The 25,535-nt window shown below is 66.7% G+C and overlaps 2 protein-coding genes and 1 long non-coding RNA gene across 27 annotated transcripts; 2 read left to right on the top strand and 1 right to left on the bottom strand.

Moving 5' to 3' along the window:
• The first annotated feature begins 250 nt into the window (after window positions 1-250).
• ACAP3 (ArfGAP with coiled-coil, ankyrin repeat and PH domains 3) lies at window positions 251-14,297 on the top strand. Of its 4 annotated transcripts, XM_084962500.1 has the most exons (25): window positions 394-1,027; window positions 2,047-2,105; window positions 2,479-2,545; window positions 3,961-4,018; window positions 4,573-4,692; window positions 4,883-4,936; window positions 6,012-6,070; window positions 6,580-6,763; window positions 7,237-7,281; window positions 7,412-7,507; window positions 7,602-7,685; window positions 8,656-8,768; window positions 8,854-8,905; window positions 9,112-9,212; window positions 9,287-9,398; window positions 9,605-9,813; window positions 9,889-9,958; window positions 10,087-10,181; window positions 10,259-10,461; window positions 10,660-10,767; window positions 11,796-11,894; window positions 11,980-12,200; window positions 12,425-12,534; window positions 12,627-12,737; window positions 12,819-14,297. In XM_084962500.1, the coding sequence occupies exons 5-25, from the start codon at window positions 4,594-4,596 to the stop codon at window positions 12,964-12,966; spliced, it is 2,373 nt and encodes a 790-aa protein (XP_084818626.1). In that variant the 5' UTR covers window positions 394-1,027; window positions 2,047-2,105; window positions 2,479-2,545; window positions 3,961-4,018; window positions 4,573-4,593; the 3' UTR covers window positions 12,967-14,297. The 4 variants fall into 4 exon arrangements, with proteins under 4 accessions (XP_084818627.1, XP_084818623.1, XP_084818624.1 ...); XM_084962501.1 differs by lacking the exons at window positions 394-1,027; window positions 2,047-2,105; window positions 2,479-2,545 and adding an exon at window positions 251-323 and having other exon boundaries at window positions 7,602-7,676; window positions 8,066-8,768; XM_084962497.1 differs by lacking the exons at window positions 394-1,027; window positions 2,047-2,105; window positions 2,479-2,545 and adding an exon at window positions 251-323.
• Window positions 14,298-14,975: 678 nt separating this feature from the next.
• SCNN1D (sodium channel epithelial 1 subunit delta) lies at window positions 14,976-25,436 on the bottom strand. 21 transcript variants are annotated; one of them, XM_084962515.1, is made up of 16 exons: window positions 24,981-25,436; window positions 24,422-24,564; window positions 22,038-22,153; window positions 21,549-21,877; window positions 18,840-19,213; window positions 18,085-18,292; window positions 17,817-18,007; window positions 17,447-17,535; window positions 17,212-17,375; window positions 17,009-17,107; window positions 16,683-16,800; window positions 16,475-16,553; window positions 16,345-16,402; window positions 16,125-16,180; window positions 15,934-16,009; window positions 14,976-15,818 (listed from the first exon to the last, which is right to left on the bottom strand). In XM_084962515.1, the coding sequence occupies exons 4-16, from the start codon at window positions 21,582-21,584 to the stop codon at window positions 15,555-15,557; spliced, it is 1,812 nt and encodes a 603-aa protein (XP_084818641.1). In that variant the 5' UTR covers window positions 21,585-21,877; window positions 22,038-22,153; window positions 24,422-24,564; window positions 24,981-25,436; the 3' UTR covers window positions 14,976-15,554. The 21 variants fall into 21 exon arrangements, 16 of the variants coding, with proteins under 16 accessions (XP_084818641.1, XP_084818644.1, XP_084818652.1 ...); XM_084962518.1 differs by having other exon boundaries at window positions 24,247-24,564; window positions 24,981-25,373; XM_084962526.1 differs by having other exon boundaries at window positions 21,549-21,679; window positions 24,981-25,373.
• On the top strand, window positions 17,827-19,786 carry LOC146402525 (uncharacterized). Of its 2 annotated transcripts, none has more exons than XR_014806925.1 (2): window positions 17,827-17,996; window positions 18,863-19,786. It is a non-coding gene; the product is annotated as an uncharacterized LOC146402525 (long non-coding RNA). The 2 variants fall into 2 exon arrangements; XR_014806924.1 differs by having other exon boundaries at window positions 17,827-18,208.
• Window positions 25,437-25,535: the final 99 nt, after the last annotated feature.

Raw genomic sequence — 25,535 nt, 5'->3', positions numbered from 1 at the left:
ATCGGGGCTTTTGGCGACGCTCCCCGGCAGTGACAGCGGGCGTCGCGCGCGGCCAGTGGATATTTGGCGACGCTCCCCAGCGGTGACAGCGGGCGGCGCGGGCGGGCGGCGGACTTTGGCGACGCTCCCCGGCGGTGACAGGCGGGGCGGGGCGGTGGCGCGGCGGCCTCGTTCCGGAGCGGGCGGGCGCCGAGCGCGGCGCGGGAGGGCTGGCCGGGGATGCCGCTCTGGGCGCCGGGGTCCTCGTGCCAGTGAGCGCCGCGCGCCGCCGCAGCCATGACGGTGGAGTTCGAGGAGTGCATCAAGGACTCGCCGCGCTTCAGGTGCGCCCCCGGGGCGCGGCGCGGCCCTTAGCGGTCGGCTAGGTCGCCGCCCCTCGGGGCACCCGGGGCCGCCGGGGGATGGGCGCAGGCGAAGGCGCCGGGGCCGCCTTTGTGCCCGGCGCCCGGGCCGGAGGCGAGAGCGGGAGGACCTGCCTTGGACAAAGCCCGCAGCGTCCCGGCCCCAGAGCCCGGAACAAAAGATGCTCCTTGTGCTGGTCGCGGAGGGTTTGCGCGTGGGGCGGGGCGGCCGCCGACGAGGCCACCTCTCGTGGGAGTGTCCACCCGCTTTGTGTCTGCACCTTCGTGCTGGCCACCTGGACAGGGCTGAGACCCTGCCAGGCCCTGCAACCCAGCTCTGGCCAGGGTCGTCTGGCTGCGAGGGGCGTCCGCCCTGGAATCTGTCTTGGTCCGTGTGCCCAGACCAGTCAAGGGTAACAGGCAGCTGGAGCAACGTTTAGGGCCTGGGGTGGCTGCTTTGCAGGAGTTACCCAGGCTCCTGGAGGGGTGGGAGCTATCTGAGCGCCCCAAGATACTGGTGGAGCTTCTGGGCTGTGCCTGGCCCTTGGTCTTCGCTTTCAGTCCTTCCTGGGAGCGCAGGCGTGCTTATCTCTGTGGACATGTTCATGATGTGTGTGCACATCTGCTTTAACGGGGCACCTCTGCACCCTCCCTGGAGGTCCCCGGCCCTGGTCATGAATGTGTGGGTGAGCTGCACTCCTGGACTGGCGTGCTTGACGCATGAGTGCAGACTGGTATCGGGTGCACGCAGATGTGTGCATTTACCCATTCTTAGTGTGGATACATATGCATGGTGGGTGTTTGACGTGCAAGTATGAGCTAGGCACTAAGCATGCGTTGGTTTGTTCATGTGTATCCATGGGGGTACATAGTTATGCACACGTGTACACAGTATCTATCAGTGCGCATGTCTGTGTGTGTGCTGTGCTGTTGCATGCACGCACATTTGGTCACGCGTGTGCATGTCTGCCATACCTCTGCACGTTTGCACTTGGTCACGTGTGCGGGATGTCTGCGTGTGGGTGCCTGGAGGGCCTCAGTATCAGCGCCCTTACCCCTGGGTCCCTAGAACCCGCCCTTTGCACTACTGCCGTACAAGGAGGTCAGCATCCAAAGCCTGGGAACACTGGATGGGGGGTTTCGGGTTGGAGCAGAGAGTGGCCCAGGCCCTGGGCCGGGGCCGATGGCTAACTCCTCTGTGTTCTCCCGTCTTCTGTTCCTGACTAATGGAGGTGGAGCGTGAGCAACTCAGGCACCCACGATCCTGGGCCCCCACCATGGCCCACTGCTCTCCAGGCCCAGGCTGTGGGGGCAGCGTGGAGCCAGGGCCTCAGCGGGGAGCCCGGGCCTGGCTGAGGCACCCCAGCTTCACCCTGGCCCCTTGCTGAGAAGCTCATGCTCCTCCTTGCCCTCGTGGGCCCAGCTTGCCCAGTCCGACTAGGGCTACCGGCACTGCCTTCACCTCCAGGCCTTCCCTCCCAGCCAGCCTGCTTGCCTGGGGCACCCACAGTGGGGCACTGTGTGCAGAGGCTGCCCAGGCTTTGCCATGCTTCCTTTGAAAGTGCCCAGCCAAGCCCAGGGTGGGGGCCACGGAGATCCCCTGACTTTGGGCCATATAAGCTGCATGGGGTGGGTTTTGGGTTTGGGCTGAGATACGACAGGGCTTTGAGGCCTCTTCAGGGTCCCCCTGTCCACTCACCCCCAGGTGCTGCTGGGGACATAACCCAAGCCTGGACTTCCTGGCAGTGGGCAGGGCTAAGGAGGGTTAGTGTTGGGGGACTCTGCCTGTCTGCTCTCCATCTGGGGAGAGCCCCAAACCTCAGGGTGCATGTGGCTGGGAGGGTTCAGACTTTCAGCGGGAGCGGGGGCACCGCCCACTCCTTGTTCTTGGTGCCCCTCCCCTGGGTGGGGCTTCGGGCGCTGAGTCACGGCTCTGGTGGGGAAGCGGACCTCACCCTTCTCCCGGTCCTCCAGGCTGCTGGGAAAATCCTGGAGGAATGGCGGAAGAGGAGGCCTTGGCCCGTGGGGGTGGGGAGGGGAGCACAGAGGGGCGTGGCCCCCCTAGGGCTCTCCGCTGGTGCCCACCTGGCGCTCTTGAGCACATTCATTCTTCATGGTGCAACCCCACTCTTGCCAGCCGTCTAGGGATCAGCCCCCACCTCCAGCCCAGGGGTGCCAGCCCTTCATGCAGCAGCCCAGGGCAGGTGGGATGGCTGGGTTCCCGGGGCTGTGGCTCCCAGTGCAGTAGCCCCTCCCGGGTGGGTGGGCCTTCTCTGCCCCGGGACCCTCGGGGTGGGGGCAGCATGGAGACGCTATAGCAGGGGTCAAGGGCCCTGGACTCCAAGCCTCTGGCAGTCGCAGTGGGCGTGGGCCACCGCTGGTCCAAGTAGACATCGCCTCTGACCCCCTCCTGTTTTAGCCCCTGGGGAAGAGATGGGGCCCTCAGAGAGGAGGAGGGCACTGGGGACCTCCAAGGGCCCTGGCTAGGGCAGCCTGGCACTCACCCCACAGGAGGGACTGAGTCCCTGCCCCCAGGCCTGGGAGACCCTGGAACACGCCCCCCGCCTCCGTCAGCCCCAGGGGTGGCTCTGGGCCAGCGAGGGGCCACTAGACCGAGAGAGCCTCTTCTTTGCCTGACCCCACCCTAGCCCTGGCCCTGGAGGCCAGAGGTCCATATATCACCGCCTTGTCCCTTGTCCCCAGGAGGCCAGGTGGGCCTGGCTTGCCAGCCAAGTGGGCTGGGGGTGCTGAGATCCTGGCCCCGTTTCCCTATTTCCTGTTCCCAAGCGCGTTTGGGGGGGGTCACGTGCCTGATCCATCTGCCTCTTGCCTGCCTTCCGGGATTCCTTCCGTCCACTGGCTTCTCTGGTGATGTCATGCCTTAACTCTTACCTCCCCGGGGCAGCCCCATTGTCAGGCTGCCCCCGGTGGGAGAGGGCTCCTCCAAGGGAGGTCTGACCCCTGCTCCCTCCAGGCAGACAGTGTACATTTGGTATTTTGAGATTGGGGGAGTCAGGGGCCGGGGGGGCGGGCACTGCTCCACAGGAGTCTCCTGGTGCCAGTGCCAGAACAGGCTGAGCGGCAGCCCCAGGCCCAGGCTCTGGCTGAGACTGGTCTGCCGGCCCCAGGCCAGAGTGGGCTGCGGCAGGAGCTGAAGGGCCACTCTGGGCCCTGGAGAGGTTCAGGGGCAGGGCAGCGGGTCACCAGCAAGGCTTGGTCCTGGCCCTGCAGGCGCACCTCCACCAGGGCTCCAGCCCCTTTCTCTGTTCGGCACTTGTCTGATCTCTGCCCCCTTTGCCTGGTCCCCAGACCCCAGATGGGGTCATCACAGGCAACTGGCCCTGGAGATGGGGGGCCCTGGCAGCTCTGGAGTCATGGGCCTGGTCCCGGTCCTGTTCTGTCCCCACTGCCCTCTTCCCCAACCTCCCCAGGGTGGCGGCTGCCTCTCCTGGCTCCCTTTCCTGGTCTGTCTGAGGAGCACAGGGGCAGGTGGGCCTGCAGGAGCCAGTAGCCATTGGCAGAGCAGCCCTCCCCACCGCCAGCCCTGGGAGGCGAGGCCGAGCCAGGGGCGGGGAGGCTGGCCGCGGGGGGTTCTTCAGCCATCCTGTCCCTGTTGCAGGGCAACCATTGACGAGGTGGAGACGGACGTGGTTGAGATCGAGGCCAAGCTGGACAAGGTAAGGGCCTGTGGGGGCGGCCAGAGGCCCAGCCCTGCCTCAGCGCACCCACAGCCACCAGAGTGGGCACATGTGCTTGTGTGCCCAGAGTGTCCACGCTGCGCACAGCCGTGTCTGCCCAGGTCTTGGCTTGCCAGGCCAAGCAGGGGTGGGTGCCGGCGGGGGGGTCACTTGCTGGGGGCCGTGCTTCTGAGTGACTGGGCCAAGGGCGCGGGTCTGGGAGGAGGACGGCGGGGTGGCACCACTGAGCCCCCCGCTGGCTGGTGCTTGCTCTGAGGTCCTCCTCCTTCTCCCACCTCCCACCCTGGAGCCAAGGCCTGGGTGGCACCCGGCCTTCCTCCCAGCACCAGGTGGGCTCAGGAGGGTGGGCGGGCAGTGGCATTCCTTCCCTGCCCAGGCCGCTCAGGGGCAGCTGTGTCCTGGGCGCTGGTGGGCCCTGAGCTAAATTCCAGCTGCCCCTGGGTGGGTCGCCACCTGTGCGGCCTGGCCTCTCGGTGGTGGCAAGGCCAGGCTTGCAGGCGGCCCGAGGGTCACCCGCTCCATCCCATCTGCAGCTGGTTAAGCTGTGCAGCAGCATGATCGAGGCCGGCAAAGCCTATGTCACAACCAATAAGCTCTTCGTGAGTGGCGTCCGCGACCTGTCCCAGCAGTGCCAGGGGGACGCCGTCATCTCGGTGAGAGGGCAGATGACCTCTAGTCAGGCGTAGGCATGGGCAAGCAGCCCCTGGCGGGGCCCTGGCCCTAAGAGTGGGTGGGTTTCAGTGCTGGGCGGCGGGGCGCCTTCGTGGCCTGCAGGCGGGAGGTGCCACCCGCTTGGGGGCACGGCCGTCCCAGCTGAGCAAGCATGTCCCCCCCCCCGCCCAGGAATGTCTGCAGAGGTTCGGAGACAGCCTCCAGGAGATGGTCAGCTACCACATGGTGAGCCCTGGCGAGGCGTGCGGGGGGCCAGCTTCCTCATCGAGCTCTTCCCATCCCAGGCAGCCCCCCAAGGGCTCCCTGCAGGCCCCCACCCAGCGTGGAAGGCTCTGGGCTGGCTCAGAGATGAGCTGGCAGGGGTGGCCACGCTTCTGCTCCTATAGCCTGGGGGTGTGTATCCCCGAGATGCTACAGCGTCCCAGGAGATCCTGCCTGGGGTCTTGGGATGGGCAAGGCCTTAGAGGCTCATCCAAGGCCAGCGGGCAGGGGTTATTGGCCAGGCAGTGGAAGCATTGCCCAGGCTGACCCCATGGCCCCTGGATGACTCCTAACCTCCGTGCTACCCAGGCTGTGCCTGGGTGACCTTGAGCCCCCAGGCCCCCAGCACAGACATACAGAATGGACCAGGGCCCGCGTGGGTGGTCAGCTGTGGCCTGGAAAGCAGAGCCCCAGACTAAACAAGGAGCCCCACCCCCCTCAGAGGAAGTTCAGAAATAAACCAGCGCAGGACAGCTCGGCCTGCTGTGTCTGTCTGTCTCTCTGCTCCTGGCCAGGGCTCAGCCCCCTCCCCATGGTCAGGGGGTCTGATTCTGGGCCCATTCGGCGCTGTGGGGAGGCCTCTCCAGCTCCCCGCCCCCCTGCTCCCCAGGCCAGGTCCCTCTGGAGCCCCTGCTGTGGCTCAGTCCCTTCTACCGCAGGGCTGGTCGTCCTCAAGGTGGGCTCCCCAGGGCAGCGGTGGTGGGTGTCACATGGTGCCCTGTGTGCGCATGCCCTGTCCAGGCTGGCATGGGTGGGGCCCTAGCTGGGACCAGTTGGGACAGCTTTAGCCTCTAGTCTGGCTGACAGCCAGGCGGGGGAGATGGGCAGGTGGTCACAGCTGTCGCCTCTGGGCGCAATCCCAGGACCGGGGGCTGCACCCAGTTCCCTGGACCCTGCGAGGCCGGCTCCGTGAGGGTGACCAGCTGGGGCCCAGGCGGGGCTAGATGGGGCTTTTCCTGGTTCTCACCCGAGGGTACAGAGGCCTGGCCTCTGAGGTCCTGTGGGGCCCACTCCTGATACCCTCCCCCCGCCCCCCCAGATCCTGTTTGACCAGGCCCAGAGGTCTGTGCGCCAACAGCTCCACAACTTCATCAAAGAGTGAGTGGCCTCTCCTGGCTCCGAGAGGGGTCAGTGGTGACACACATGCTGGAGTGGACAGCGGACACAGCTAAGCTTGACGGGAGAGGGTCTAGGGGCTCTGGGTAGGGCTCGGCAAGGGCTGGGCTGAGGAAACAGTGCTTGGAGGTCGGGGAACCCAGGGGCAGCAGGCGGGGGCCTCAGGCAGGGGTGAGGGTCGGGGTGGTGGTAGGAGCAGGTGGGGCTTGGCAGGGGTCTAGGACGGGCGGGGCTCTGAGCTCAGCGCTGTGGGTACAGTTGGGGGCTCCTGAGTCTGGAGTCCAGGGTGCTGCTGGGGTCACCCTAGGCCGGACCAGTCCTGGGAGTGAGGTGGTGAAGGGATGAGGGGCCTGGAGGAGAAGACAGACAGCGATGTCCCGGGGAAGGGGGGGCGCCACAGGGAGGCAGCACAGAGGGGCTGGGGGCAGGGGGAGGGCATTTCCTGAGTGCACCCTGCCTTGACCCCTGACCTGACACCCCCTGGCCTCCAGGGACGTGCGGAAGTTCAAGGAAACCAAGAAGCAGTTTGACAAAGTCCGGGAGGACATGGAGCTGTCCCTGGTGAGGAATGCCCAGGCCCCGAGGCACCGGCCCCACGAGGTGGAGGAGGCCACAGGTGCCCTGACCCTCACCCGGAAGTGTTTCCGCCACCTGGCCCTGGACTACGTGCTCCAGGTCAGCTGCCGGGTGTTTGGCGGGAGGCTGTTGCCATGTCTCTGCAGCCAGGGAGCTGGCGTCTGGAGGGGTTCCTCTGGCTTGAGAACAGCTGAGATGCCAGATCTTGGGAAGGGACACTGGGGGGGGGGGGTGCCCAGGCCAAAGCCAAGGCCCAGAGGTCGGGATGGGCTAGGGACAAGCCCGGGCTTCGAGCTCAGAGGGCGGGGCCTTGAAGACCTTCTTGGGGCGGGGCTTGGAGGGGCTTGGAGCAGGGGTGAGAATTCTTGGCTTCACGCATGGGAGGCACCCAAAGTCCTGAACTGGGGAAGGACTTTGGGACCTTGGGAGGATGGGACAGACAAAACCTGGAGGAGCCAAAGATGCGCTGGAGGTCTCGGAGCCACAAGCAGCCCAAGTGGACGCTGTGGCCAGGTACAGGCCCTGGCCCGCCTGGGCCCTGACAGCCTTCACCTGCTCCCTCCTCCCCACAGATCAACGTCCTTCAGGCCAAGAAGAAGTTCGAGATTTTGGATTCTGTGAGTGCTGGGCGAGGGCATGGGGGGTGGGGTGCCCTGAGTCAGGTGTGTGTGGCAGGTGCGGTGGGGGGTGAGTGCACATGTCCCGGCCGTGCCTGGGGGCCTCACCTGTGCGCCCCCCACCCCCCAGATGCTGTCCTTCATGCACGCCCAGTACAGCTTCTTCCAGCAGGGCCACAGCCTGCTGCACCAGCTGGACCCCTACATGAAGAAGCTGGCAGCTGAGGTGAGCCCACGGAGGGAGGGGGCCCCGGGGGCCCGGGGGCCAGGGGGTCGCGGGAGGGGGTCCTCCACATCCCTCCCTGTGCCCCTTCCCACAGCTCGACCAGCTGGTGATCGACTCGGCAGTGGAGAAGCGGGAGATGGAGCGCAAGCACGCCGCCATCCAGCAGAGGGTGAGCCCGGTGGCCCCCGCCTCCCCTCTTCCCCCGCCCCGGGGGGCCCTCACCCCTCTCCCTGCGCTGCCCCCACCCCTGGCCCAGGCCCGCGCGCCACGCGAGCTGCCGCTGTAGTCAGAGGCCAGGGGGCCACTCGGCACAGGGTGGAGAGCGGTCGCCGAGAGGCTGGCGCCAGCCCCCTCAGCCCATAGACGCCCGGTCTGGCGCTGGGAGGGGGCTCCTGCTGGGGCCTCTGCTCACCTACCCGACAGCTGTCCTGGCGCTGCCGGGGGCAGAGAAGGGCTGCGGGCGGGAGCAGCTGTTGCGGCACCTCCGGGAGGCTGGCGGGAGGGGCGGGGCCTCGCTCACTGGCTCTCTCCCTCCCCCCGCCCCCTCCTGCTCTGCAGACGCTGCTGCAGGTGAGTGGGCGTCCTCCCCGAGGTGGAGGGGCCGGGGGCGGGGCCTCTGCCCGCCCCGCCCCGCGGCGTTTCAGCACCAAGGACACCTCCGCGGGCTTCGGAGCTCCCGGCCCCGAGCGCCGCCCTGGAGCGGGGCTGCCACCAGCGGAGGCGGCCGGGCTGGGACGGCGTCCCCTTCGGGAGCAGCTGCAGCTGTTCCTTCCTGCCCCCCTCAGCCCGGGGAGCAGGTGGCTGGGCCTCCTCTGCCACTGTGGGACACACAGGACAGCACTCAGTGTCTCCCCAGCCCGCGTGAATGGAGCTCTGTCAGGCTGGCGGGAGCAGCCAGCTGGCGACATGAATGGGGCACTCAGGATGGGGGGAGGCAGCTTCCTTCCTGATGCCCAAGGCTGCTGTCTCTGCAAGGCTGGGGTGGGGGCTGGAGCTCTCCGGGCCCCCACGGGGGTTTCAGGTCAGGAAGTGGCTGTGAAGACCCCCTTCAGCCTTGGCTCTGGGGGAGTCTGGGGGGGCGGCGGCAGCAGTGTCCCTGCAGCTGGGGGCGGGGTGCTTACTGGGGGCCGGGCTCCGACCGCCCCCAGGACTTCTCCTACGATGAGCCCAAGGTGGAGTTCGATGTGGATGCACCCAGCGGTGTGGTGATGGAGGGCTACCTCTTCAAGAGGGCCAGCAACGCCTTTAAGACGTGGAACCGGTGAGGGAGGGCCCTTTCTGGGGGGCTGCAGGGCAGACATGCGCCAGCCCTGCCTGACCCCTCCTGGTCCTTCCCTCCCACCCAGGCGCTGGTTCTCCATCCAGAACAGCCAGTTGGTCTACCAAAAGAAGCTCAAGGTACGCTTGGCCCTGGGCCGCCCCACCTGGACCAGGGGTGGGTGGCTGGGGGGGGAGGACAGGGCTGAGGACGCAGATGGGCACCGAAGCCTGAATGGTCAGGGGTCAGAGACCACTGCGTCTCTCAGGCAGAGCAGTAAATGGGTGGTCAGTGCAGGAGCAGGGGTGGGTGCTGGGTGCGAGGGCCACAGCGGCGCTGCCTGCAGGACGTGCTGACCGTGGTGGTGGACGACCTCCGGCTCTGCTCCGTGAAGCCCTGTGAGGATACTGAGCGACGGTTCTGCTTTGAGGTCGTGTCACCCACCAAGTGAGGAGGCCCCGCCCAGGGCGAGGGTGTGGAGGGAGCCCTTCCTGCCCAGCCTGATGGTCCCCTCCCTCTAGGAGCTGCATGCTGCAGGCTGACTCGGAGAAGCTGCGGCAAGCCTGGGTGCAGGCTGTGCAAGCCAGCATCGCGTCCGCCTACCGGGAGAGCCCCGACAGCTGCTACAGCGAGGTGGGCCCTCCTGGCGTCCTGCAGGCTGAGTGCAGGCACACACGTGCATGGTGTGTACGCACACGTGCGTGTGTGCGCATGCCTGTGTGTGCGGGCTGGTGCTTCGGGGGCACTGGCGCCTGTGTCTGGGGAGGAAGAGGGGTCCCGCTGGGGAAACCGGGGCTGGGGCTCCTGCAGGGCTGAGTGGCCCCTCACCCCATCCCCAGAGGCTGGACCGCACGGCGTCCCCGTCCACGAGCAGCATCGACTCCGCCACAGACTCTAGGGAGCGCAGTGTCAAGGGCGAGAGTGTGCTGCAGCGGGTGCAGGGCGTGGCCGGCAACAGCCAGTGTGGGGACTGCGGCCAGCCGGACCCGCGCTGGGCCAGCATCAACCTGGGCGTGCTGCTCTGCATCGAGTGCTCGGGCATCCACAGGTAGGCATGGGGGCGCGGGGCTGGGGGGCTGGGGCACAGCCACGCCCCGACCCACCCCCTCCCCTCGCCCCCCAGGAGCCTGGGTGTCCACTGCTCCAAGGTTCGGTCCCTGACTCTGGACTCATGGGAGCCAGAGCTGCTGAAGGTGTGTGTGTGTGGGGGCGCCGCAAGCTACCAGATGCAGGGGGTGGGTGGCAGGCGCTGGGTTGGCAAGCTTGGGGTGGGGGGTTCCCGTGAGCCGGGGCTGATGCCCACGCAACCCTCTCCTGCCAGCTGATGTGTGAGCTGGGAAACAGCACCATGAACCAGATCTACGAGGCCCAGTGTGAGGGGCTGGGCAGCAGGAAGCCCACGGCCAACAGCCCCAGGTGAGTTTGGGGCAGCCTGGGCAGGGCCAGGGAAGCCCCAGGCCCTCAGTGGAGACTCATGTCTGGCCTTGGTCCAGGCAGGACAAGGAGGCCTGGATCAAGGACAAATATGTGGAAAAGAAGTTTGTGCGGAAGCTACCCTCAGCCCCAGCCAGGGAGGCCCCGCGGCGCTGGCGGGGTCCAAAGTGCCAGCGCTACCACAGCTCCCCACGTGCCCCCACCCCCCGCCGCCAAGTCCGGATGGAGCCTGTCCTGCCCTCAGTGGCTGCTCTGTGTTCAGGTGGGGTGCCGGCAGGCGTGAGTGCAGCCCAACTCACAGACCTGGGGGGGTTGGGAGGGGGCTCCAGCATGGGGGGAGCTCCTGGACCCTGGACCCCAGGGAGGTGGCGGGGGGCGGGGGGGCAGAGGGAGGGAGGTGGGGCCCCAGGGCGCCCTCTGCTCTGCCCCCTCCCAGCATGGCCTGGTTCCCACCCTGCAGCGGGCTCCGTGGAGCCCAGGTTCCGCAGAGATTCCCTCTTCTGCCCGGATGAGCTGGACTCCCTCTTCTCCTACTTTGACGCGGGGGCTGCTGCGGCTGGGCCACGCAGTAAGTTGCCTGCTGCCCATCCCCTGCCCAGCCTGGGCCGCAGAGCAGGGGACAGGCATGGCTTGCCAGGAGGGGGCAGAGCGTTGGACGGCTGTGGCCACTCGGGTGGGAAGGACGGGCACTCCTTGCAGGAGGGCCTGTTCTGGGGATGGGGAGCGTTTGGGGTCAAGTGGGGCTAAGGCTGGGACAGTATCTTGATGGGCTGGAGGTCACTTGTCCACTGACTTGGGGGCCGGTCCCATAACCCTCTGGAGCGATGTGTGCTATGTGCACACAGGAGTGTGTGTGTGAGGGCATGACTGACTGTGTGTCTGGGTGTCCATGCGTATGTGTGACTGTGCCCGGGTGTGTATATGCACAGCTGTGTGCGCGTGCATGTGCTGTCACCCATCCAGCTCCCTAGAGACAGTTGTGTGCGTCTTTCCGAAACCCCTGTGGGAGTCAGGGAGCAAATGCTCTCCGTCCAGGTCGCCCCCGAGGGCTGCCTGTGAAGGGCTTACCAGCACCCCTGGCCTGGGGAGCGTGGGGAGCCTTCCTAGGCAGTGTGGGCAGAAGGCACAGCCTGGGGCCAAGAACTGGCAGGGCTGACTGGGGTGACAGGAGGTGACTTTGGGCAGCAGAGGGCGCCGCCTCGCTGTCCCTAAGCCTGGGGCTGTCCTGGGAGGGCGGCCCTTGGGTGAGCTGGGTCGGTGCTCCTCACTGCTGCCCGGGGCCCTGTCTGGCGCTTGGCGAAGGCTGCTCTCTGGGGAATGACCTCCCCGCACGCCCTGGTCACAGATGGGGCTGCATGGGGCTGTGCTTCAGCTCCAGCATCCTGCTCCGGCTGACCTGTGAGCGCCCCCCGGGACTGTGCTTCTGGGGGGATGCTCCTTGGCTCCTTTGAGCCCTTTCCCCCTTCTCCTCCCATCTTGGGCAGGGCCCCCCTCTGCTGCCTAGCGGGCTGATGCTGCCCCTGAGAGCACCCCCTGGAGGGTGGGTGAGGGCTCTGGGAGGAGTGGCAGGACCTCTTCTGCCCACAAACCCTGCAGGTCTGAGCAGCGACAGTGGCTTGGGGGGCAGCTCGGACGGCAGCTCAGATGTCCTGGCCTTCGGCGTGGGCTCCGTGGTGGGCAGCGTCACAGAGGAGGGTGGGTGCTGCCTCCCCCTGCCCCCCGCCCTGCCCCCTCCCCAATGCCAGGCCAGGCCACCGCCCTGACCTCCCTCTCGCCGCAGAGGGTGCCGAGTCCGAGGAGTCCAGCGGCGAGGCTGACGGAGAGGCAGAGGCCTGGGGCCTGGCAGACGTGCGCGAGCTTCATCCTGGGCTGCTGGCGCACCGCGCAGCGCGCACAAGCGACCTCCCCGCCCTGGCCGCAGCGCTGGCGCACGGGGCCGAGGTCAACTGGGCGGACGCCGAGGACGAGGGCAAGACGCCTCTGGTGCAGGCTGTGCTAGGAGTGAGTGGGCTTGGGCCGCACCGGGACGCAGGTGCAGCGTCTTCCCAGCTTTTCTCTCTCTCTCTCTCTCTCTCTCTCTCTCTCTCTCTCTCTCTCTCTCTCTCTCTCTCTCTCTCGGGTGCACGCGAGGGCCCTTGGCCTCCGCTAAGGTGTGGGGCGGAGTGGGGAGCGCAGGGCCCTTCCTCTGCTCCGCTCAGCCCCCTCCCGCACCCCGCGGTCCCCAGGGCTCCTTGATCGTCTGTGAATTCCTCCTGCAAAACGGAGCGGATGTGAACCAAAGAGACAGCCGGGGCCGGGCGCCCCTGCACCACGCCACGCTCCTGGGCCGCACCGGGTGAGTCCTGGGCGCCCCGCCCCCGTGGGCCGGGTCGCCTGCCAGTGCCCGCCGCGCGTGGGCCCGCCCCGACGTGCCCCCTCCGCCCTCAGCCAGGTCTGCCTGTTCTTGAAGCGCGGGGCGGACCAGCACGCCTTGGATCACGCGCAGCAGGACCCACTAAGCATCGCGGTGCAGGAGGCGAACGCGGACATCGTCACGCTGTGAGCATGCGCGCGCAGGGGCGGCGAAGGGGGTTTGGGGGGATGCGGGCGGGGGCGCCCCTCACGCCGCGCCTCCTCCAGGCTCCGTCTGGCGCGCATGGCCGAGGAGATGCGCGAGGCCGAGGCGCCCCCCGGCCAGCCGGGGCCCCTGGCGGGCAGCAGCCCCACGGAGCTCCAGTACCGCCGGTGCATCCAGGACTTCATCAGCCTCCACCTGGGGGAGAGCTAGGCGGCCGGGCCTGCCTGCCAGGCTGCAGCCCCGCGGGTGAGGACCGCGGGCTTGGCCGCCACGAGCCCCAGTGCTCAGGGCAGCCCCAGAGCCCCTGCTGCCTGCTCTGCCCTCCTCGGAGCTGCTCCGACCCCAGAGCCGGGAGCCGGGAGAAGGGCCCTGGCACCGAGTCCTCGGAAGCTCCAGGAGGTGCGGTGCTGCCTGGTGCCCCTGACCCCACCCAGGGACCCTGTGTCTTCAGGTGGCCCCTTCCTGGGGGGCCTGAGTTGCTCACGTCACAAACCACTCTCCAGGCCCCGTGTCACCTCGTGTTCCTCTCTGCTCCCCCAGGCCTGTGTCACCTCATGCCCCTCTATCCCTGGGGCGCCTGCCACTTTGTGCCCCACTCTGGCCTCAGGGCCTGTGTCACCTCGTGCCCCCACTTTACTGCCCGCGAACACTGACCTGCAAGTTGGGTCCTTCCTACACCCGCAGCCCCTCCGCTGGGCCTGGGGGCTGGTGGCTGGCCACCAGCGCCTGGCCAGGGCCAAAGGGGCAGCCCATCCAGGGAATCAACCCGTGTACCTCACTTAGTGACCCCAGCAGCATCCAGGCTGGGTTTCTTGGGTGCTTGGAGCGGAGGGGACGCTTTGGCCTGGGGGCTTCAGCCCTGGCTGGGCATGGATGTCCTGAGGCCTGTGGCTGGCCACCAGGCCGGCTGGCCCCACAGCCCCGCCCGTGCCTGCCTCTTCCGGAGGCACTTATCCCCGTGGGCGGGGGGGCAGGGCGCTTGGCACCCCTGCATTAGTGCCCTCCATCACGAGCCGAGGGGGTTTTCTACAGTAACCTCATTCTCACTTTGTCTCGTGTCTTTCTCTGGACTCAAGGACCACCTTGACCCCCAGCTCTGCCTGCTGCTGGGGGTGGCCCTGCAGCTCGGCCCTGCCCTCTCGCCAGCCTTGCCCCTGCCCGGGGCTGGGCCCGCGGGTCCTCAGCTCGCTCCCCAGGGCCCCCCGATGCCTTCTGCAAGCCCCCTTCCCTGGAGCCCTGGGGCAGTGGCTGGACCTCTCCCCAACCTGGGCCCTTGGCCAGGCCAAGGCCATTTGGCTGGCCACTATGCAAAGGCTGCCAGGGAGGCTCCATGGGCAGCAAAGTGGGTGCTGACCAGGCCCCCAACTCCCTTGCCTGCTGGCTGTGACCCCTAAAGAACAGAATGAACTCCTTCTTCTCCCTGCTTGAGCTCTGCCCCCACCTCCCACCCCACCGCCTGCGATGGGACCTCTGCCTGGGCCTTGGCTGGCGGGAGCCCCTCCACTCCAGATCATAGTTAATAAATGGCCGCTTGCACCCGCTGCCTCGCTCACCCGCCTCCCTCCACTCAGTCTCAGCCGGGGAGGGGGTGTCTGTGGGTCCCCTGCCTTCCCCAAGGGGAGGCCCTAAGTGGGCCAGTGCCAGTGGCACTCCCAAAGGGTGGAATGAGCCAGAATCCGCTGGCCCCACCAGGCCAGGGGCCTGATGGAGGCCCCGGCTCCTTTGATTAAAACCAACTCCTGGAGCTCCCATTGTGGCTCACTGGGATAAGGACCTGACCTCTCTGTGAGGAGGCAGGTTTGATCTTTCACCTTCCTCAGTGAGCTAAGGATCCAGCATAAGCTGTGGCAAAGGTCACAGATGCATCTCGGATCCAGTGTTGCTGTGGCTGTGGTGTAGGCCGGCAGCTGCAGCTCTGATTCAATCCCTGGCCCGGGAACTTTCATATGCCGTGGGTGTGGCCCTAAAAAGAAAAACAAAAAGACAAACAACCCCTGATACCCCCAACACCCGCTCCCTGGCTCCTCTGCCCTTTTCCGGGATGGACACCAACTGGCAAGGATAGTCTGGATCCGGCCCTGTGCCCCGGGCAAGCCCTGGCCCTGCGTCCTGTCCCCCAGGCCCAACAGCACGGCAGTGGATCCAAGGATGTGGAGGCGCAGCCTGACGTGTTCTGCTCCCTCGGGAGGGAGGGCGGCAGGGACACACTCGGCACGAGGTGGAATCACACATTTTATTGCAGAGCAGCCCAAGGTCACCGGTTGCCCAGCCCTGCTCTTCCCTTCCTCCCACGGCCTGATGCTTGTGCACACTTGCACATAGGTGTAGACAGATGTGTGACACTGACACCAGACACAGACACACTGCCACGTGGGGGCCTCCCCACCCCCTGCGCGCATGCCATACACTCATACTCGTGGCAGATGTTCTGTCTCGCCTGGAGCGCGGGACCCGGGTGTGGTGGAGGCACTTCCTCCCTGCCCTGGGCCTCCTGAAGACCTGTGGGGCCGCCACTGGGCAGGGTGGCTGGGCTAAAGAGAGGCCCCGATGTGCTGGGGGTCCAGGTGCCTGCCTGCCCTCGGGCTCCTGAACTGCTACTTCCTGGGTCCTGGGCTTGGCTTGGCTGGCCGGGGGAGGTCCCCTGGGGCTGGCCACCTGGGACAGCCCGGAGAGCCCACTGCTGCCACGGCACTCCGGATCAGACCCGTTTCGTCCCGGCTCAGGTGTCAGGCGTTGTGGGCCCCCAGTTCAGCTTGGCTGAACTCTAGGTGAGGTTTCTGTGGGGGGCCCCAGCAGCGTCACGGGAAGCGGGGCCAGCTAGGCCCTCGGGCATTTGATGTCATGCCTGCAGCTGCCGGGCAACAGGTTGGTCTCTGGCTTGGAGTGGGCTCCCCTGGTGCTGCACCCAGCTGGCCCCGAGCCCTGTGGAGCTGGCGGCAGCACAGCAGCAGGGTGAGGACCATGGCATCTAGCAGCAGCTCCAGCACCTCCAGGACGGAGAGGACGGAGGAACCGAACCACAGGCTCCAGAGGCTGCCCATGGCCGAGAGCAGCTGTGGCACCTGCCGGCATCGGTGGGCAGTGAGCAGTGCGACCCGTGCTTGGGCCTCCCCAGGGAAGGCAGCCACCACCCGCTGGCCCCGTGGCACCCCTGGCCCTCAGTCCCGGGCAGCTCACCGAGTAAACAGGCATCTCGTCCACCGTGCGGTAGTTGAGCTCCCGGTAGAAGATGTTCACCTTGGCAAGTCTGCTCCTGGGAAGGAGAGGCGGGAGGAGCTGGGCCTGACCTGATGGCAAAGCCCTCCTTGGGGGCACTGAAGCATGAGGATGACAGGGGGCGGGGGGGGGGCAAGGAGTGCTGCACCCACCTGGGGCTGGGGCTCTGGCGGCCACCTGGCCTGTCCAGCACAGCCGGGATCCAGTCCTGCACACACAAGGATCACTGTGGCCGCAGCTCCTTCCAGCCTTCAGGCACTGTGGGGTGCCATGAGGGCAAGACCTCGGGGCAGAGGCCGGTCTAGAGAGGGCTCCCTGCCCATGAGCCCCACCTGGTTGCCCGCCCTTCACCCCACCCCTTGAAGGACTCACGGCTGACTTGGAGGAAGGCCACCTGGAGACCCCGGCAGTGAGCTTGTAGGTGGACTCCCTAGGGAGGCAGCCCTGGTCACATCCCTGTGTGGGGTCTCGGGCATCCCCAACCCCATCGATCCCCACTCACCTGCAAGGCCTGGGGCAGCGAGAGGTGCAGGGAAGCCGGTGGGTCTCCAGGTCCTGATAGAGGCGGTAGAAGCAGTGGCCTGGGGAGAGGGTCACCGGTGAACCGACTAGGAGTGACTGACTGGGGGGGTGGGGAGGTGTGCATGATGCCGGGCAGCCTGGGACGCTGCCCTCAGCAGCCCACACGGATGGGCGGGATGGGGCCTCACCCCAGGCCGGGTGCCGCGTGTAGCTGCAGTACTCAGCCCCTGCCGGCAGGGGGTAGAGGTAGTAGCCGCAGGAGCAGGTGTCCACCATCAGCTGTTGGAAGCAGGAGACCAGGCAGGCCTGGGGGGGTGGCAGCAGGGGACTGGAGCTGGGGGTCTGGGACGCGCATCACTCTCCCAGCGGCCCACTTCACCTCCTCCCCACTGGCTGGCCCACTCTCCCCCAGCACCCCTTCTCTGGGCTCTGCCTGTTTTAGCCTCCTCCGCCCCACCCCCGTCCCCCTCCCTGGTCTCTCCTCGCCGGCCTCCCCATCCCCACGCCCACTCACCTGCTTGGTGTAGGAGGCCTTGTACAGCAGACGCACGTCCACGCTGCCTGCGCTGTGGGTGCAGTGCCCATAGGGGCTCCCAAGCCGGTGCACCTCGTCCTGGGGGGAGGCGGCTTCTTCAGTTCTGCTGCCCCCTTCCCTAGGCCCCAGGGCCCCTGGGGTTGGGCACAGAAGTTGGAAGCCTGGAGACTAGGGCGGCCCACCTCTCGGATGCCAATGGTGGTCTCTGTCCCCGGCCGGATACTGAAGCCCTGGTGCTCCAGGAAGGGTGTCTGGTCATGCCTGTGGATCAGCACCTTGATCCCGGCCTCCGTGAACAGTAGAGGGAGGTGGTCCTGCAGCTCAGCCCTGAGGACCAGGCTGATCCCTGCGGGAGGTGGGGGTGAGGGCAGGCTGGCCTGGATGCCCCACCCTCACCCAGCCAGGACTGGCACTCACCGTGGGTGATGCCTGGGTGCTGCGCGGCCCAGATACCGTGGAAGGTGTAGCAGCTGCCGTAGGTGGGGTGGTGGGACGTCTGGAAGTGCCTGGAATCAGGGTCCACGCTCACACCAGCACACCCCCTCCACTTACCCTGCCGCGTCCCCCCCGGAGGTACCGTAGCTCCCTTGCCGCTGGAGGGAGCCGTTGGGCCAGCAGCCCGCTGGGGAGGGGAGGGGAGGGGCGGAGGGGCGGGGCGGGGAGGCGGGGCGGAGAGGGGAGGGGCGGGGAGGCGAGGCGGGGCGGGGCGGGGCGGCGGGGCGGGGCGGGGCGGGGCGGGGCGGGGCGGGGCGGGGCGGGGCGGGGCGCGGCTGGCGCCCGCACTCACCCGGCCTGGCAGTCCTGGCCGTCGTAGCGGCAGGAGGAGACCAAGTGACCGCCGTGGCTGCGGTGGCTGTCCTCAGGGGCGTTGGGCAGCAGGGCCAGGATGTTCACGTAGTGGAAGCGGTACCACTCCTGCGCGGCCGTCACGCCGGAGGAGTAGGCTCGGTGCACGCAGTCGCCGCCGGTGCGGTTACACTGGGGGGGTGGCGGGGTCCGTGTGGGGGCGGGGCCTGCCACGTGCCACCCGGACCCTCTGCGGCTGAGACACTCACCAGTCGGAAGCCCACCCTGTTCTGGCCGCCGAGGGGGCTCAGTCTCTGAAGGCGGATCCCGCGGTCCAGCTGGAAGGCAGGCTCGGAGCCCAGGGCCTCGGCGCCGGGGTCCTCCTCGCTCTCGGTGAAGTTGAACCCATAAAGGGAGTAGATGTTCTCCCGGGCAAAGTCGTCCAGCGCCCGCAGATGGCGGCGGGCCGGCCGCGGTCTGGGGCGGGCGAGGGAGGGGCCCGCGGAGTCAGAGCCACCAGGGCTGCACACCAGCCCCGCCCGGCAGGGAGCACCCCCCCCCCCGCTGGGCTTCCCCCCCCCAAGGCCCCGCCCCATCCTCAGATGCCTAGAAAGGGGATCTGGACCCGGAGCCAGGGCTGCAGGGGGAAGTCAGACCTCGAGCCTGGCCTCCAATCCCCCCTCACCCCACGGACCCCATCATCCTCTGGCGCAGTCACAGCCCCTCCCTGTCTTGGCTCCTGCTGCCTCCCCCCCTGCAGTGTTGCCCTGCTCCCTTCTCCTGGGGGCCTGTCCTTCTGGAAAGCCCTCCTCCCACTTCCCCTCCCCCTCCCTGGGCTGCCCAGCGCCTGGGTGTCCCTCCAGGGTGGCACCGGTCACACCAAACTCCAACTGGCTCTCCTTCCCTTTTAGCCTGCCCCCAGGGCGCATGGGTTGGGGAGGTAGGTGGTCCACTCTGGGGAGTCCCGCTGTGACCACGCCAGGGGAGATGCCCCCCCCCCCCCCCGGCTGGCCCCAGCCCTCACCGATGTGGGTTCATGTCACACAGGGTGACCGATGGGAAGAGCTTTCGCTCCGAGTGCACTGACACCGCCATGACCACTGGGTAGCGCCAGTACTGCTGGAAGAGGAGCCCGAACTGCCAGTAGAGCGCACTCAGAGCGCCCGCGAGCAGCAGTGCCCAGGTCGCAGTCTTGAGGCGGTTCTGGCTGGAGCAGACGAGGCGGATGGTGCCGTGGATGGTGGCGTTGGTGCAGAAGAAGGTGACCAGCTCCCTGAAGGACGTGTGCAGCTCCACAAGCCCCTCCCTGCGTTCCTCCTCTGACGGTGGCAGTGGCAGTGGCTGGGGGCACCTTCCGGCCCCAGGCCCCCCGCCAGCTGCTTGGGCTGAGGCTCCAGCCTGTGTCGGAGAAATGAGCCTCAGCAGGGCCCCAGTCTGACCCCCCCCAGCACCCTGCCCACCACAGAGCTGTAGGACTTCCATTCCCAGCCTTGTCCCCCAGCCACTGGTGGCATAGCCCAGCCTGCTCATGCTCCAAAGACGCCCCATCAGAAGTTTGTCTAGGAGTTCCCTGGCAGCCTAGTGGTTAACTATTTGGCATTGTCACTGCCAAGGCACAGGTTCAGTCCCAAGCCTGGGAACTCACGCATGCCATGGGCACGGCCAAAAAAAAAAAAAAAAAAGAAGCTTGTGGAGTTCCCATTGTGGTGGCACAGTGGAAACGAATCCGACTAGTATCCATGAGGACACAGGTTTGATCCCTGGCCTCGCTCAGTGGGTTAAAGATCTAGTGTTGCCATGAGCTGTAGTGTAGGTCACAGATGCGGCTTGGATCCTGCGTGGCTGTGGCTGTGGCTGTGGTGTAGGCCGGCAGCTGTAGCTCTGATTCGACCCCTAGCCTGGGAACTTCCACATGGCACAGGTGCAGCCCTAAAAGTAAAAAGTAAAAAATAAAAAATAAAAAAAAGGGGAGTTCCGGTAGTGGCGCAGTGGTTGACGAATCCGACTAGGAACCATGAGGTTGGGGTTTGGTCCCTGCCCTTGCTCAGTGGGTAAACGATCCGGCATTGCCGTGAGCTGTGGTGTAGGTTGCAGACTCGGCTCGGATCCCGCGTTGCTGTGGCTCTGGCGTAGGCCGGTGGCTACACCTTCGATTAGACCCCTAGCCTGGGAACCTCCATATGCCACAGGAGCGGCCCAAAGAAATAGCAAAAAGACAAAAAAAAAAAAAAAAAAGGCAGCAGCAGCAGCTTGTTCCTCCCCGGGACGAACCCTGCAGCTCTGCCCTATGACGGCTGGCAGGCATCAGGCAGCCTTCTCAGGTGTGTTTTTTCACAGCCAGAGACGAGCCTGGGTCAGGGGGTGCAGGGACAGCAGGGGACATGGTGTCCACGCCATGTCTGGCCTTGCTTGGAGGCAGGCTTGGGGCTGGGTGGGTCTCTGCTGCCATCTGTCTGCCAAGTGGGGCAGGAGTTTCTGGGGATGGGCCTCCAAGTGACATGCCCATGGTGGGCCTCGAGCCCAGAGTGTGGGGATTGACTTGACTTTGGGCCTCAGTGGCCTTCGCCAACCCTCAGCAGCCAGCATGGCCTCGTTTGACGGGGCTGGTGGAGCCAGGAAGGTGGGACCACATCTGGGCCAAGGGTCAGGCCCATAGGCTGTTTGGTGCTGTGGGCCCTGGGTGGGGGCATCGTCCACCGTCCGTGCAGAGGACCTGGGAAGGTTCCATCCATGGGTCTTGGCCTTGAGGAAAAGTAGGCAGCAGGCTGGTGGGCCAGACAGTGGTGGGGACCCAAGGCCTGCCCCGCAGAGTCTGCCCTCTGGTCCCACCCAGAGTCTCCAATGTCCCAGTACACAGGGACGTGGGGCCCTGACCAGGTCAGGCCTGCTGGTCTGGGCGCGGGCTGAGTCACGTCCTGGTCTTCCTGCGGACTTTCCACACTGTCCCCATCTTGGTCTTCATCACTAGGGTTCTTGTCCCTGGGCGGGGGGCAGCCTCCTGGGCTCCAGCCCCCTCCAGCCAACCGGGCCTGGGCGGAAGCACCTGCCCCATCTCAGCTGGCACCTGGGGGCCCAGTATGGCCAAGCGGGCTGCTTCCCTGAGTTCTGGGCTCATGCGTGTCAGAGCCAGCAGGCTGTGCGCGGCCCCAGGCATGCAGCCTGGCATTGGCTTGTGGAGGCAGCCCGGCCAAAAGCGCATGCCTGCTTTTGTGCGGTGCTGTTGCTGGGTTCCACGCAGCACAGAGCGCAACCCACACGCGTCCCCAGGATCACACTGAGCCCTCATGGGTAAGGTGGGCCGGTCAGCCCTGTGGCACAGGAGCAGCAAGGGGGCCCCGGAAGGTGCTCTCTGAACTAGTAACCTCGTTTCTCCCCCCCACCGCTCAGAGCCCAGACCAGCTCCCCGCCCTCCCCAGGGCTGCCAGGGCCGGAGGCCGCCTCCAGGGCTTCCCGAGGTGGGGCTGGGTCCAGATACCTGATGCCCCCAGGGCAGGAGCAGGAGCATGGCCCCATCACACTGCGCAGGCACACACTCGACACGCGCTTCTCTCTCACACGGTCTGCCCTCTGTCAGTGGGGGCGGCTGACCAAGGCTGTCCGGGAGCCGTGCCCTTGCCCCGGGTGTGCCTGTGCTCCCGGGCCAGATGGACACAGCCCCTCCCCTTCGGGCTGGGGAGGCCTGGCCCTGACTGCCAGCCCGGGCGGGGGAGCCCACGTCAGGCGCCCCAGGTACCTTGAGGCTGGAGCCTCCCTGTGCAGGCTCCTCCATCCTCCAGTGCTGGGCGGCTGTGACAGTGGCGGTGCTGGTGGTGGTTTCAGCAGGTGACAAAGCGGGCTATGGCCCAATGCTGGCCAGGCAGCCTCCTATTTATAAGACTGGGCGTGGGGCGAGGCAGCAGAGAGGGCCCGGCTGGGGGTGGCCACACCTGTCCTGGTCCCGGAAGGGGAAGCCTTTGGTGGCCGGGACAGGGTCCTTCCTCAGGGTGAAGCTTTCTTGCCTGGATTCCAGGAAGCAAGGCCTTGGGGACCTGCCTCTGGCTGGGGGTGAGGGGTCAGGGTTTTCTGGAAGGAGAGGAGGGAACCTGTTGGGCCGAACCCCCCTTGGATGTCCTGTCTGCCCTCCCCAGAGCCCACCCTGCTGGCTCTTGCAGTCTCCGGGCCCCCGCCCCGGCCCAACCTCCTTGGGCCGGGCCTCCGAGGATGCCCGCTCGCCACCACCTACCTGCCCAACTCTAACCACAGGCATTGGTGGTCAAAGGCTGCTGCTGGGCAGGCGTGTTCACACCCAGAACACAGGTGGCCCCCAGGGCCAGCTGCCCTGCCCCTGGGACAGGCTGGCTGTGGGGACAAGCGGGGGGCCTGGGTGAGGAGATGGTGCCTGTGACATGCCCACAGCGCAGCCCCCTGGCAGACGCACACGCCTCCTGCAAAGACGGCGCATGTGTGCTGAGACGCACGGCTCTCAGGGTCCGAATCGCTGAGGCTGAAACCCTTGGCCTTAGTGTGGCCATGGGAGGCCCCCACGGGGTGCTGAGGGCAGCACAACCCCCAGGGTGACCTGGCGTGGCCCGAGGAGGACGGAGAGGACTCGCTGGCCCCGATGAACTGATCTCAGATTTGAGGGGTTGGCTTAGGCCCTTGGTGCCCTCCCCCCACAGGCTGTGGGCTCCTGAACCCTGCCCCAAATCAGTGTGGAGGACCTGGGCTGGGCTCTGAGGGGGGGTGAGGTCACCCGCCACGTGGCTCAGGGAGGAGGTGGACGGCCTCCGGGGACAGCTGGGAGAGGGAAGAGCTGGCCCTGGACTCATCTGGGTGGGGGCGCGAATCACAGCTTTGTCACTCATCAGCTGTGTGACATTGCCCAAATTACTCAACCTCTCTGAGCCCGCCTCCTCAAGCGCGAAGTGAGGCTGTTTCCTCTGCATGTTTGAGGCTCAGAGGTGAGAGCCCGCTCCCTGGGCTGGTGTCAGAGCCTCCAGACTCAGCATGAGCCTGCTGCCCCCAGCCGCTCTCCTCTGGAGGAGGTGGGTCAAGTCGCTGAGGAGCGAGGCTGTCCCCAGGAGGCCTCTCAGCAGAAGAGGAAGGATCTAAGTGCTCTGTGTCACTGGAAGCGCGGCTGCCTGTGCCTCCGAGGCGCAGAAATTGCGGAAGTGGGCTGCCTGGAGAGGGGGGCTGGGGAGCCCGGCCCCAGGGAGCCTAGGTCCAGCCAGAGGGTGCCCTGCAGCCAAGAGCAGCTTGTGCCAGCAGGAGACTCAGTCTTCCTGTGGGAGAGGGGCCTGGCTGGGACAGGGCCAGGGGCATGGCAGCAATGACCCATGCCCTATTGGACCTGAGCCACATCCAAGCAGGAGACACTGACCCTTCTTCCCTCCCTCCTGGGGAACTGCCCCAGGGTCTGCCTTTGCAGAGAGCGCATCCCGCAGCGGCACAGCCGGCAGCCGCTCCTACTGCCCTGGCCAGTCCCTCACCTGCCTCCTAGGCCCCTCTAGTCTCCAGAGCACATCGGCTCAGACTTCAGGTCTCTTGCAACAGAATCCCCCCAGAGCCAACTTCTCATTGTCCCTGAGAGTGGCAATACCCAGCAGTGAGCAAGCAGAGCCCAAGGGTCCTGTGACACACCAGGCACCCACAGTCTGCAGGGCAGCCCTGGCCTGGAAGGTGGGCAAGGCTGGGTTAGGACAGAGCGTCCCCAGCTTCTGGCACAACGTGGGCCCGTGTGGCCACTCCTTAATGGCTGCAAGTTGAAAGGATTAGAGAAGGGACAGGCAGAAGGCCCTGGGCCCCCACTCTCTCTGCAGGACGGCTGGCCCCAGCCGGCTGCACGCAGCCCCACTGGCCTTAAAGCGGTGGTGGCCTTCACCAGGGCTGGGCTGAGGGGCACCTTCCAGGCCAGGGCTGCCCTGCAGACTGTGGGTGCCTGGCGTGTCACAGGACCCTCGGGCTCTGCTCGTTCACTTGTGGGACAACTTGGAGTTGGCTCTAGGGACATTCTGGTGCAAGAGACCTGAAGTCTGAGCCCATGGGCTCTGTACGTGTTCTGGACACCCAGGGGGCATGGCAGAGGCCACCTGGGGCTGGTCCATCTGGAGTTCCTGTCCGCAGATGGGTGAGGAGTCTCCTGGGTGCCGTGGCAGAGCCTCCCCCATCGCCCAGGTGCTGACTGCAGGGTCAGGCAGGGACTCTGGTCACCACAGAGGCGGCGTCTGCAGGTACCGGCCAGCTGGGGTGGGGAGAGTGTGTGATGTGGCATGTGTGGGGTTTGGGGCCGGTCTGCATCTCCCTCACACCTGTGCTCCAACACCCTGATGCCTCAGGGCGGCCTCCTCCACATAACTTTCCAAGAGCTAAAAGCAGCGGGGCCATCCGGTGGCGTGGGGATAGCAGGGCCTGGAGGAGGCGGGGGAAGGCCAGATTCCCACGGGCGGACTCGCCTGGTCCTGGACGGCCGGACCATGGGCACCCCTTCCGGGATCCGCCCAGGGCCTGGGGCCAGCTCTGCGGTGGCCGTTCAGATCCCACCTGAGGGTGCCTGGGTGGGCAGACTTGAGGTGAGCGTGGCTGCTCCCCGTGGCTGCATCCACTGGTGCTAGGAATGTGGTCGGTTACCTCATTGCCTGAGAGGCAGTCCGGGCCGTGGTCAAGGGTGAGAACTTGCAGGTCTCTGCTCTCCTGCCCAGAGCCACGAGCTCCGCCCAGCCACGGTCTTCCAGATCTGTCGCGACCGAGGACCAGCCTGACAGCGTAGCAGCCTGTGCGGGAGCATCCGAGCCCCACTCACAGGAAGGGCAGGGGTAGTGTGCTGGCCTGCCCACTGACCAGCCCTCCCTCGGTCCAGGCCCCCACCTGCCTGCCACCTTCAGGTGCCTGCAAATACTCTTGGAGGCAGATGAGCAGCTCCAGGCCCTGCAGGAGGGCTCTCTCTATGTTGACGCTGTCCGGGGAACTTTGGCCTGGGCTCCCTGGGCCTCCCGGGGCCGCCCCACCTCCCTGCTCTGCCTCCCCTCCCCCAGGGCCAGGGAGGGGACCGTGGGAGCGGAGAGTTAGTCTCAGTGCAGTGTCCACTGGTGCATAATGACCCTATTCATGGGCCGTGTGGAAAATTCAGTTGGGAAACAGTGCAACTATTTTTACGAGGACAGTTCTCCCCGTGAGCAGAGGACCCCACCTGGCACAGGTTCTGGTGGGGCTCCCGGTCACTGTGGCCACACAAGGCCACCCAGGATTTGATTCTCAGGGCCCCCGGGGGTTCAGTCACGGGGGCCCAGCGACGCAGGGTGCCTCCCGTGCTCTCCTGTTAAGTGGGCACGATCCTTTGGCAGGGGGCCTTTGGGAGGGTCGGGGTCCCGGGGGAACTCTGGCGGGGCTCACGCTGGCACCGCGAGGCGGGGGGTCACCCTTTAACAGGGCCTGTCTTCCCGTAGAAGGCCGGGGGTCGTAAGGGGGGAACATGCGGGGTGGAAGGTACGGGGCTCTGCGGCCGCTGATTCTCCCCGGGGCCGCAGTGGCCCAGGGACGAACCGGCGATCTGCGGCCAACAGACCGGACCCGCCCGGCGTTCGGGCCCCGCCCCGCGGGGCTGCCCACCAGTGCGCACGCGTCGACTGCTTCCACCTCCCCGGGCGGGAGGCGGCAGCGAGAGGCCGGCTACTTCCGCCCAACCGCCTAGAGCGGCCGCCCCGGCAAACCGCGCCCCGGAACCGGAAGCGATTATGGTCCCGCC

This window comes from Sus scrofa, chromosome 6 (genome assembly GCF_054392235.1).
Source record: "Sus scrofa isolate SSC_HxYL_T2T_F1_AM1 chromosome 6, Sscrofa_HxYL_maternal_Yorkshire_Landrace_v2.0, whole genome shotgun sequence".
Lineage (NCBI taxonomy): Eukaryota > Metazoa > Chordata > Mammalia > Artiodactyla > Suidae > Sus > Sus scrofa.
The sequence above is the reverse complement of the archived record's forward strand: the minus strand, read 5'-3'. Positions and strand labels throughout refer to the sequence as shown.